This window comes from Pezoporus occidentalis, unplaced genomic scaffold, assembly GCF_034315485.1.
Source record: "Pezoporus occidentalis ecotype Australia unplaced genomic scaffold, CSIRO_AGI_Poc_V1 ctg118, whole genome shotgun sequence".
NCBI lineage: Eukaryota > Metazoa > Chordata > Aves > Psittaciformes > Psittacidae > Pezoporus > Pezoporus occidentalis.
Window position 1 is genome coordinate 789053 of NW_026912972.1, and position 12571 is coordinate 801623.

Here is a 12571-nt window from a genome sequence, read left to right on the forward strand (position 1 = left end):
ATCTGCACTTGGGGAATAAAAGTTGGGACCACAAAATAATGTCGCCGCTTCAGAAGCGCAACGGAGGGTTTGATCAGATTAGAACAGATGAGGGTCTTGCTGTCATCTGGAATATGCTGTGTTAAAGAGAAGACAGCAAGCCTGATTTTGATATGCAAATGTTACAGATATAACTCCCATAGATGTTAGCTGTAGAAAATGCTGATCCGAGAAAAAAGGGGAAAAAAGCCCTTTAACAAGGCATGAGGGTAATTCAAAGCCAAGTACTTTTAAACAGCACTTAACAAGTCCCTAGAGCCCACTCAACAGTGGGCCACCCCAGAAGTGCCATCTTCTGCCCCTCAACAGCTTGAAAAAGTAGTAATTGCAAATCCATTTGCATTTTTCTTCTTAACTTGTCCATGTTCATCATTCAACAATGCGGGGGGGGGGGAACCCCAAATGAAAAAGGAGAAAAGCAAGCAGCAAAGGCAGAGGAACCCTCCCCAAACATGTGGATAACAGGAGAAGCCAGCGCCCTGGTCCCCCGCACTCCTGCGCCTTTGCCAGCGCTTGTTTTCTACATTTCGCTCCTAATTATGTTGCATCTATTGCCATACACTTAATTAGCTGCATTAATGTGATTTCTTTTCACATAGTCAAGCAATTAAGAGCTATGATTGAGTTTCATTCAATTAGCCTCAACAAACATGCTAATTGATGTCCCAGATGCAAATGAGGTGCAGTGAGAGAAACCTGCTAGCAATTGAGAGTTGTGGTGGGGAGACCCCCCAGCTCCCAGCTTGCTGACAGCAGCACAGCTTAACATGGCTCTCACCTTCCGTGGGGGGGAGACGAGCCATTAGTGCCTCAGTTGTCCCAGAGAGATCCCTACAGGAATAATGGGCAGTGCTTGAATCAAATCAACGTTGCCTCCAATTCTCACAACGGCTGGTATGAGCCGGAGCAGAGCGCAGCGTTTTCCTGCAGCAGGGTGAGCATGGCAGACCCTGTGAATGCCGTGGTTTCTTAAGCGAAGGACCATAAAAGGTCTTCATCTCATCTCCCAGCTTGTGAAATACTACACAGGTAATGGCCTGCAGTTATCAGTAACTGGCAACTTAATCTTAGTCAGCTGTGGGGCGATGCTGCCTCTTCCAGTTAGGGCCAGAACGAATCAATCAATCAATAATCCCTACAGATACACTCGCAATGTTGGTTCTCATTGCTTTTCATCCTGAGGTTACCATTAGAGCTTTGCTCAAATATAGTGCTGCTGAAGTGTTAATTTGACTACTCAAGGCCATTGACCATTATCTAGAAGACTAAATAAACTGTGAATAAAATATCAGTGAAAATCATAAAAGCTGCATTGACTGAAGGTGACACAAAATAGTACTTGACAGCAGCACAAAATGAATTGAGTAAGAAAGACATGATGTGCCACAACACAGAATAATGTAGAGCAAAATGACTTTTGTTCTGCTCTTAATACAGCTCTCTGCTTACAATAGCCAAAATTCATTTAACCAATTAACTGAAGAGCAGCTTTTCAGACATGCAAATTGAGCAAATGGGCATGAGCATGTTTTCTAAACAGACCTACCAAAAAGAAACAATGCTATAAAAATCCAAGGAAAAGGATTCATTTAGCATGAACACTGCTATTTTAGGCATGGCACACAGGGACATGGTTTAGTGGTGGACTTCGAAGTGATAAATTAATGGTTGGACTCGATCTTAACAGTCTTTTCCAACCTAAATGATTCTGTGATTCTATTTGGGGGGGGGCTTTTTGATTTCAAATGCCAGCAATCATTAAACTTGACGCAATACATCACGATGTTTGATTGCCATCACAACTGATAGCCCTCAAAGACAGAGAAGACACTCCACCAAGGGCCACAAGCTGAACTCAAGCTAAGTGATGCTGCCAGCTCACTGCCTACTTCCTCCTGGAAAAGACTGAAGACAACAGGCAAAACATCTCTTCTTCTACAGCTCAGTGCTGCTGCTGCCTGCTTAGCCCCTTATTCAGGGTAGAAGGACACATGGATCAGATGGAGGGAAAGGCAGAAGAAAGTGCTAGTTGCTGCATCCATGAAACTGGGATTCAAATTCACATCATCCAAGCCTACCCCAGTTACCTCAACAAAGACTTCACTAGAGGACCACTGAGCATGTTGGGGCATGTTTCCTCCCCAGCATGATCCTACAGTTAAAGATGAGGTTTAAGGTCTCTTACAACCCAAACCAGTCTGGCATTCTATGTGACACTGTGGATCTCAAAAACATGGAGTTTAAGGATTTTCAAATGTCTCTATCAAAAAATGATGGTCATTTCCATCACACACTCACACACAAAATGCCTAATACCTAGGTTGCATTTCAAACCCATAGCATTTCATTAGCAGTGTATTAAGCAAGAAACTGTGTACGAATGCTGAGTTACTGAATATAGAATTTATCAGTCAGTACCTTGAGAACTAAATCCCCATGGCTTGTTTGTACTGCCGCCTGCATGCAAAGCAGGAGTACAAACCTGTGTCCTTAAGGCAGGGGTTCTCCTCTTGATTTGCACAACTGCAAAATACTTTCAAGGTAATGGAAAACAAGCCCATGAAGAAGGACAAACAGAAGGCTCAAGCTGCAGAAGACAGCCTTCTGTGGCTGGGCTCAGCTGGATAAAGGAAAAACTTCACTGATGTGAATGTCCCATCCCTGGCTTTGTTCAAGGCCAGGTGGGAGGGGGCATGGAACAACCTGATCTAGTGGAAGGTGTCCCTGCCCATGGCAGGGGGTTAGAACCACATGATCTTGAGGCCCTTTCAAACCCAAACCATTCTATGGTTGAAGCTGTATTTTTTACATCATGGCACCAGGTGAATCGGACTCAAAGCTCGCATCAAAACCACTCATCTCAGGATTGGCACGCGTCATAATACTAATGCTCTGAAAAATACCTGCTCCCTCCTAGACAGCCTCCCCATGTGTTTCTTCCACCCTTTTCCAATGTACAACACACCACAAAAGAGAGGCTCTCTGAGAGCAGTGCCTATAATGGTACACAAGTAAGAACATCACACTTTTTCTCATTTTAAGCCACTATAATCTCTCAGAAGCAGCCTGGCTTTCCCAACATTAGGAACAGGTCCAGGCCAGGATCCTTCTCAGATGTGTCCCTCTGAAACTTCATCTCATAGAAGGTTTTCCCCACCGTTCAACCAGATGAAACACTCCCAAGGGTCAGCTTCCTGAGGCTGTGATAGTGTGTCCTGATTGGAGGTGAAATCAAAATTATTATGGAAAAGAAAGTTTATGGCTGCTCATCCGGATGACATTTGAAAACGGTGGGTGGCCTAGTTTCTGAAACACAATTCCCATTTCCTGAGCTGACCCACAAAACCTATTGTTCACCTTCGGCAACAACAAAACCCAATCCCCTTCGCCCTAAACCAACAACCAAAGGACCAAAGGACCAAACCCCCAATCCTCCGGGAAATGCATGGATGAAGCCTTGACTTTTGTGGCAGTCAGACATTTTTATTGCAAAATGCCGTCTGGAAAAGATGCAAAACAAAATTGGTAAAGTGCAGAAAGAAGAAAGGGGTGGGGGGTGGGGGGGGTGGGGGGGGAAGAAAACAAAAGGCCCCCTTCCCTTTGCTTATTGAGTTCAAAGGCATAACATGCAGCACCCTGCAGCAAATGGGAAGCTACACTAATTTTAAAGCCATAAAACACTATAAAGTGCCCTGCGGGGCAGGACTACACTGAAGCTAGTTGCACCTAAATAAGACATGGTTCATTTACTTCGCAGCTTAGCCTAATGTAATCATCAGTGGATTTCTAGCCTAGAGTTGTAACAGGCAAATAGCCGATGCTGCAGAGGCGACACTCCCAGCCATTGAGGGGCCTCAGCTAGATTGCTGTTGATTAGAAGATTTTTCAGTTTTGACAAGCCCTTAATGAACATAAATCGCTCCTTGATTGGTTTCCAGTTGGGGCCACAGGCACACCTAAGAAGAAACTCAAGTCTCCAACTCCTCGCTTCCCGCCCTGTCCACCGCCACCTTCCCAAGGAAGGACCTCGGCAACAAACTTACCATAGGGTTATGAGCCACAGTGGAATGTAGTCATCAAATGTGCCTGTTAAATTAGCCATCCTCCGCATATAAATATGGGCATAATATCATTCAGCTTCATCATGTATAGTTAATCTTAAGAAAAGCAATGAAATGCTTCTGGGGAGAACAGAGGAATGGAAAACGCTGATTACCCTAAAGCATTCTGTCCTGACAAAAAGAAGGTCATCTCAACTCTCTTTTATTCACATTGGGAATCAAGAACATTACATTTCCATAACAAAAAAACATTGATTATATCTCTACTGTGGTGTGAATCAGTTTGAGCGGTGTTGCGGGGGGGGGGAGAAGTCAAGGCAACACTTTCAATGCAACAGCAGCTTCGCCAAATGTTTGTGTTTGTTTTAAATGGATCACTCATTTTCATAACATTCGAAGGAAATCCTCCTGTCTGCACTTCACTTCTCAGTCAGCCTTTGTAACAAGAACTGCTGTAAAAGACAAATCAGAGTTTTACCATCCTGAGTAATTTATGAAGCGCTTATATCCCCAGCACTTAGCTCTGCTGGACAGGAAGCTCTACTTTTATAAAGCCCCGTGATTAATTAATAGCTTGGCTTTTGCCATTTAAATTGCAACTCATTCTGAAGCCAAAAATTTTCCTGCCTTTTCGAACAGAGGGCAGACGTGACACTGAAATGTATGGTTGCTGCTCCCCACTACATGCTGCAAGCTTGCGCTGCAATAGCAGGACCGCATTTGGCACAATATCCTACGCTAATGACATGATACATCTTGTCATGCCCTCTGAAATGAATGATTTGGAAACAAAAAATGCTTCCTGTTTGCCTCATTTGTGACCTGGGAGTATCTGCAAGAAGTCATGGAAGTGACTGTGAGAAGTTACTGTGAGTGATCAGTTTCCTTCTCCTTTCCCAGGGCCTGGCATTACATATTTGGTGTAATTCCCAGGGTAGTTTGCTGACCATCAGTAACTACAACCTAATTTTACACTGGGCAGGGCAGGTGCAATGGCACTTTCAAGCAAGACTCTTTCTAGTTTGAAAAGCCACAAAACCAGGGGGGTGGAAAATAACTGGCCTTGACACCTATCCTAAATGATAGGTCTCACTTAAGGACAGCAAATGCATTTTAGCTTCTATTTTCCCCATCCATTCTTCAGTTTTCCTCCCAACCTAATTTTCTCTCTGTTACATCTTCAGGATGTTAGATGAACTGTAAGAAAGGAGAATGCTGCTCTAAACGCAGCTTTGATGAAAAGGCCAGTCATGTTGAGTGGCAAAGAAATGGCATCAACTCATCGGCTGTAATAAGCAATTACTTATACACGTATTTTGTAACTGTCCCTATAATTCATATTTTCTATCGCAACCAATGTTTTAGGGGTATTAATGGATGCAATAACTTTACACACGCTTCAGACAGATTTATCTTCATCACCGCTCAAACTGTATCCTCTTTTTTGCTCTGTAGGATTTGCTTTGATCACTACACTTCCAGGAGGCAGAGCTACATCTTGTGTGAAAAACAACACATGCATATCTCTTTGTCAGTTCAAATATGTATTGACCGAAGCCTGATTTCAGGATTAGGCGTTCACGGAAAGGCCAGCTAGAATGGCTTTCAGAGTCAGCCAATATTCAGCTTTACATTCCTTTGAAGGAAAAACAGAGAGAGGGGGGAAAAAAGGGCATACACGATGGTATTTGAAATATGTAAGAGCATGAATATTTCTATTAAAGCAACACAAACACCACACTTTGGAGCTATTAAACAGCCTGAGGTAAGGTAACCCTGAAAATAAGGCTGAACCGAAGCAATGGCTTTAGGGGGTTACGCATAAGCGTGAAGGTGAGTGCTGCTCCTTGGTAAAGCAACCCCCAGCTCCATTGCCAGACTACCCCAGCCATGCGCAAAGATGTCACACAGCCCACCTAGCATGGTGGTCTCTTAAAAATAAGGAGAGATGGAATACTTCATTGGCACTGGCACAGGGTGCCCAGAGAAGCTGTGGCTGCCCCATGCCTGGCAGTGCTCAAGGCCAGCTTGTACACAGGGGCTTGGAGCAACCTGCTCTAGCGGAAGGTGTCCCTGCCTGTGGCAAGCATTGGAACCAGTTGAGCTTTAAGGTCCCAGGGCCTCACGACCCTCACAGGGAGGAACTTCTGCCTTATATCTAACCTAAATATCCTAAGTATCTAACCTATTTTCAAGGAAGAGGTTTGAAACTGTGGCTGTGTCAGATGAATTGGGTGGACAGCAGACCAGGTGAATCCACACACTTCTCAAGGAGACAAAGATAGGTTGTACCCCCCATCACTGTTACAATCCTACACAGCTCAATGCAGGTTATCAAACCGTATCAGTGAGGGTGGGAACAAGGAGTAAGAGTGGCATTGCTGCAATACAGACCTCAGCAAGCAAAAATCAACATCTCCATGTAGGTTTTACATACCAGGGTGCTCCAGATGGACATCAGACCTACCTCATGTATTCAAGAAGGTGTTCTTCCCCCATAAGGTGCAACTGCACTGTGCTTTTATTTGAAATCAAATCTAGAACAAATTAAATGTAAAAGGGAAAGAAAGTGCCTTTTTTCTTTTCATGAATGAGGGGCATTGGTGGTGACAAGGATTCAAGAGCAGACAATGGACATCCACAGCTAAAGTTTTACCATCTACTGACCTGCGGCACGATGGCAACCCTGTGGCAGACAGACAGTGGTGCAACATCATCAGGTATTTATCAGAGTAAGGCTTAGCTAAAGCAGCAGGATGTAATGCTGCGCAGCAGGTACCCTGGTGAATGCATTTTGGGAGCCCTTGTGCATGGCACTCTGCCATTAAGAGCCAAGAGATGCCCAGACAAATTCCCACATGTCCCTCTGGGGAGGCTGATACTGAATTTGCCAGCCAGAATTTTAGTCATCCACTCAACAGCTATACTCCAGAAGCACAAGATGAATAGGGAGCTATGGTGAACTTTGAAGCCTGCAGGTCAAAGTTCTCTCTCATTATCCCCACCATTTTCTATCGGCACAGCTCCTCAGCATCCCAAGGGATGGGAAGGTTTGAGGCTCTTGAAAAAACCTGACATGACCAAGTCAGAAAACAGTAGGGTGCTTATGTACATGTATTTTTCTTTCCCCGTTTCTCTCTCCCCCCACTTTCTTGAAAAGAACGAATATGAATTTAGCTATTGTGTCAAACGTCAACCCGGTGGCATTAGGAGTTACTCATTTAGCTGGCACAATACAGCAGTCATTTCAACATGCTGCCCTGCCAAACAGGCCTGACCCTTCCAGGGACACCTCCTCTGTAAGAAAGTACTCATTTGATTTTTCACTCCCCACCCCAAAACCTTTCATTTTGTAACCAATCCTTTCAAGGAGGATGACAGGACTGATTTCTGCAATAAGGACACATTCTCTGTATTAAAACACTGCCTTCATGCCCAAGCTGCTACTGAACACATCCATCAGAGACAACCGAGCCACTTCTGGCCAAACCTCTGGCAATATTGAACACAGAGCTCCCTATCAGCCATTAAATATTATAATAGATTCTTCCAGTGCAGGTGGTTAGGGTCTGACTTTTGTCAGAGTTCTGTCTGGGGGAAAACCATTCACTTCATTCACTCAGCAATACCCAAGGGGAACTTCTGACTTTCCTGCCTATAAAGTTGTGTACAAACTATGCCAGGAGTGCAACTGACTTCAATCTAGTTCTGCCTCTTCCTCCCACTGAGGTTTGCATTGGGGCTGTTCAGCCTGGAGAAGAGAAGGCTGCATGGAAACCTTATAGCAGACTTCCAGTATCTGAAGGGGGCCTATAGGGATGCTGGAGAGGGACTCTTCATTAGAGACTGTAGTGATAGGACAAAGGGTAACAGGTTAGAACTTAAGCAGGGGAAGTTTAGATTGGATATAAGGAGGAAATTCTTTCCTGTTAGGGTGGTGAGGCACTGGAATGGGTTGCCCAGGGAGGTTGTGAATGCTCCATCCCTGGCAGTGTTCAAGACCAGGTTGGACGAGGCCTTGGGTGAGATGGTTTAGTGTGAGGTGTCCCTGCCCACGGCAGGGGGGGTGGAACTATATGATCTTAAGGTCCTTTCCAACCCTAACTATTCTATGATTCTATGATTCTAAGATGCTACTCACATACTACTAGAGCCCGATGGGTGAAGAGTGCTCAGGAGGGTATATGAACAATAGTTAAATGACAATAAATAGCCCACTGACAGTATGTAGCACAGTGACTCTGTGAAGGCTAAAGACAACAGAAGGCTCTACTACCTGCCCATGTACAGCCAAGGAAAAGCAGCACGTTAAAACCTCTCCAATCTATGCAAGGAGAGCTAATGGAAGCTAAGGAAGCGAATGGAAGTATGAAGCCATGTACCTTTTTATTGGGGTGGGGGCACATGATGGGGGACAGAGGGAAACAATTACAGGCTAGTAATTACTTCTTTAAATGGATTCTGTCTAATCTCCAATGGACTTACCTCTAATCTCAAAGTAATTACCTCTAATCTCAATGGAGTCTCACTCTGGGGGACACTAAGCAGCTCCAGGGAAACCTTCAGAGAAGAAGTACTCTATTGTCTGCAAGAGGCAATGAAAACCTAACACGTGCACAGCGACTGCCAGGAACAATAGAGCACTTCCACAAAGCAAGGAAGGGATTTGGGCACCAACAATGGCAGCTTGTCTCTTCCTTGCTTGATGACCCAGAGTTGGCCAACACAACCCAAAGGAAACTCATGTGGGAGCTCCATGGGGAGCATGCAGTATCCGTGCTTCCCTTCTGTGAGCAACACCAATACACAATTCAGGTATTTCAAGACTACTTGATGGCAGAATTCCTGAAATTTAAAGGCATTAAGAGTGGCCAAAGAGGACAGACTTGCCCAGTTTCACAAAAGGGAACAGTAAAAACCTTGCTCCAGAACCCAGTAGCCGAGGGACAACATTTCTGATAGAAAGCAGCAATGCCTTGAAGTTAGTTGTCATCTAACATTAAAATGTTTTTAAGAGACATGGATGTAACATCAGCAACTATAGCAAAGCATTATTAGTCAGGGTCTGAGACTATGAAATCTTGTGTCAGGCCAGAGAAAGTGATAATATTCTGCAGCCAGGGAACAGCAAGTTGGTGCAAGCACAGCATCAAGTGGCCATGCTCCTCAGACAGCACCCATCTAAAGCAGAAACTCCCTGCATCAGTTCCACTTGCAGGTCTATAAGCCTCAGATCACCTATAAGCCCATAAAATGCATCTGATCAAAACCTTGATTTTTCACTCCTTAATGAAAAATTGCCCAGGAGCTCAAAATGACCAATAGGTTTAGAAACTATTCCTAAAAACATTACAACTGGCTACCCTCAGGTTTTCCTATGTGTTATGATGATAAAATACAAACCCAGATAAGACTGTAAAGATCTTTGTGAGGGTCACACCATGTTTTTTGTCCTATTTTACCATTGCCTGTAGTACAGAGCAAAGGAGGGAGCTGCAATCCCCTGGGACTTTCAAGATCTGGAGTCCCCACATCATCTCTGTCTTTTGAAGTGCTCTGGCATGGAACAAGCTCACTTCTGTTGCTGGTGTGGCTGGGGCAGAAGGGGCGGGCCACTTCTGAGCAAGATCACTGTGCTCCTTCCACCCCCAAACCAGACCTAGAGACTGTGTTATGCACTCACTGAGGAGAAACAGACAAGATCTTTAGCCAGAGACAATGACAGATGCCTCAGTGTGAAGTTTTCTGGCACATTTTAATATCTAAGCCATTTTCAAACCAAGCCATAACCACTGCACACCACAAATACCAGAACTTCCCTCGCTCTTTACTACAGCTAGGGCACTTGTTCTTGAAAAATGCTTTTGGTTTTGAATCAAGTCTGTAAAAACATCAGCACAAAACAAAGGTTTAAACCACGTCTTGAGATGCAAAGGGAACCCCAGTTCCAAGGGGTTCAAAGGAACTTGACTGTATTCAGCCTTGCACCAGTGAGTTTTATTTCAGATTATGCCTTTTTCAGATGGGGGGAATGAAGAGAGAGGAAGAAGTTCCCCCACCAAAGAGGGTTCAACAAAACCACATCAGACACACTTAGTACCACTGCTTTATAAGGGCCTGATGCTGCTGAACATTCAGAGAGGATGGTGTACTCACATGTAAACTGGGATGGTAGGTCAGCACACCGTTGTCGCACAACGTCACGTATTTCTTCTTCCACTCTTTATTCAGTGACTTGCCACTTCGCTTTAGCAGCATACCCTATTAGAGCAGAAAAGAAACAAATACCATTAATACTCTTACAAATACCATCAACACTCTTGCCAAGACACAGCTATTGAAGACACAGAAAGAGATAAATATCATTGCCAACAATTCTAGTAACTTCCTTCTGCAAGTTACTCGCTTTCCCCTGATTCTCCCAGGGTGTATGTTTGCTCCCTCAGAAGCTTCAGTGTTTGCAATTTAGGAGGAAAAGCTCTAAATGAGGCTTTCATAAAGCAAGTACAGTAAACAGGAAAGGCTTTAACAGCTCTGGCTTTATTCAACAGGTAGAGAATCCCAGAATCCCAGACTGGTTTATGTTGGAAGAGCATACGTTTGTATGTTCTCATTCCCTTCTACAGTAAGGTACCACCGCAATGGAAATCCTACCAGCTATTCATTCCAGCAAGCAACAACAATTCCAGGCAAGAGCAACAAAATGGAAACAGGCCAAATACAAAGTTTTCCCAGTAAATTCTGGATAATTTAATGAAAGAGGTGGGCAAGGTGACTCACCTTCCCAAACACTGTATTCAACCTAAACATCAGTGATGAATGCTAACAATCCACAGCTGAGATAAAGTCATCATTGTGTTCACACGGACAAGGACTGCTTCTACATATGAACCCATTCACCGCTTAAAAATAGGAAGTCACTTAGAAAAGCAAAATATACCATGCTGTAGCACAGTGTGGGTGGTAAATAAAGCCATGCTTTAGCAACGCGCTTCCCTAGGAAAAAAAACAAGCTAGAAGGCAGTTTCCAATGAATTCATACAGTACTTAGGTTACTGAAAGTCTACTGGAGTGTGGAGACACTATGTACAGTACCAACCTCACCAGATCCACCGATCAAGTTCCAATAAAGGGAGACAGATTAATTTCATTAAATCATAAACCGACATCATAAATCTAAATCAATACCAACTTAGTTCTCTAATCCCCATAAAATTAGTTTTTCCATTCTAATTTTCCACAGAAATAAGAAAACAGGACATAGATAGTTGCACTATCAAGCACGGTGCTTCCAGCTCCCATGGAGTTGGTTTTGGTCAAGGTGGGTTAAAAAACCTTGAAAGCAAGTTATGCTATCTTTACCCAGAGAGAGACAAATCCTGGATGTTTTAAGTCCCTTGTCACAATCCATATGAACCAACAACTCTCTTTTTGCAACCAGAGAGATGAACCCAGTCGGAAAACCCAAGTTCACAGCCGTTGCTGGCCACACACTCTGAATAGCGCTTCAGAGAACAACCCTTCCCAAGTTACAGCAACCTGTGGATGGGCCCGTAAAGAAAAGCTGGTGTTGGACGAGTGACTGACACAGTGGTACAAACTCCAAACTTCCTGCAGGGGGTCACATTTCTGGGTTTTTGTGCTGTTCTTTGCTATGACTCAAAACTTTTCCAAGAGAGAATGGGGTTTCTGTAACACTGTCTTACAAAAGCTTCCGTGAGCGTGTCTTGCACATCCCAATTACTGTCTTCCAGTGCTTAGACGTTGTTTTCTTCTATTAAAAAATGAAAGCTTATTCCTGCCTTTGACGTGTGTGTTTGTCTATAGTAGGTGCTCTGCCGCTTCACCTTTCCCATCTTTCATACCTCACCTGCAGCACGTTTGCTGGCGTTTGGGGGACCTAATTCTAGTTACGGCTGTGCTACGGGGATCAAAAATTATTCTTTCCCTGCCAGGGTTTGTTCTTCAGACCTTTTAATGGGGAAAAAGCTGTAAAGATCAGAAGATCACAACAGTGATTCCCCCCCTCCCCCGGCCTTTTTCTACACCTTTGAAAAAGGCAAAAAATATGTAATTCACCCCTTTTTAGCTGGCCCTTTGCTAGCTAGAAAACACGTCATGATTCAGGTAGTTTTCAGTTCATGGCAATTATAACTCCAATAAATAGTAAAAACTCACCACTTTCATGATTTTTACTACACAGAAGTTTCGCTGCTCTCGAGGTGTGAATTATGAAATTCAGGTTTTGGATCAAAATTAAGAAAATGATTCAAAATGAGGTTTCTCACCTTGCTTTTCAATGTAAAGAAGCCACCACCTCAGCATTAAATAGGGATGCTGTACCTATTTATGCCTAACTAACAAACCAGATTGCCCAATCCACTTTCTTTATGCTCTAACTTGGCAAAAAAGAATAGATTTTTGTATTAGGTGAGAATGAAAAATATCTGCCAGAGGAAACTGCTCTGAAT

General features: G+C 43.8%; 1 protein-coding gene across 10 annotated transcripts in view; it reads right to left on the minus strand.

The window, feature by feature from the left end:
* Positions 1-12571, minus strand: part of AGAP1 (ArfGAP with GTPase domain, ankyrin repeat and PH domain 1) — a 320146-nt gene that overhangs the window by 122129 nt on the left and 185446 nt on the right. For all 10 annotated transcript variants that reach the window (XM_062642581.1, XM_062642573.1, XM_062642604.1 and 7 more), the window contains one exon: positions 10257-10361. In XM_062642581.1, coding sequence (XP_062498565.1) covers positions 10257-10361 — 105 coding nt within the window. The remainder of the gene's footprint in view (positions 1-10256; positions 10362-12571) is intronic.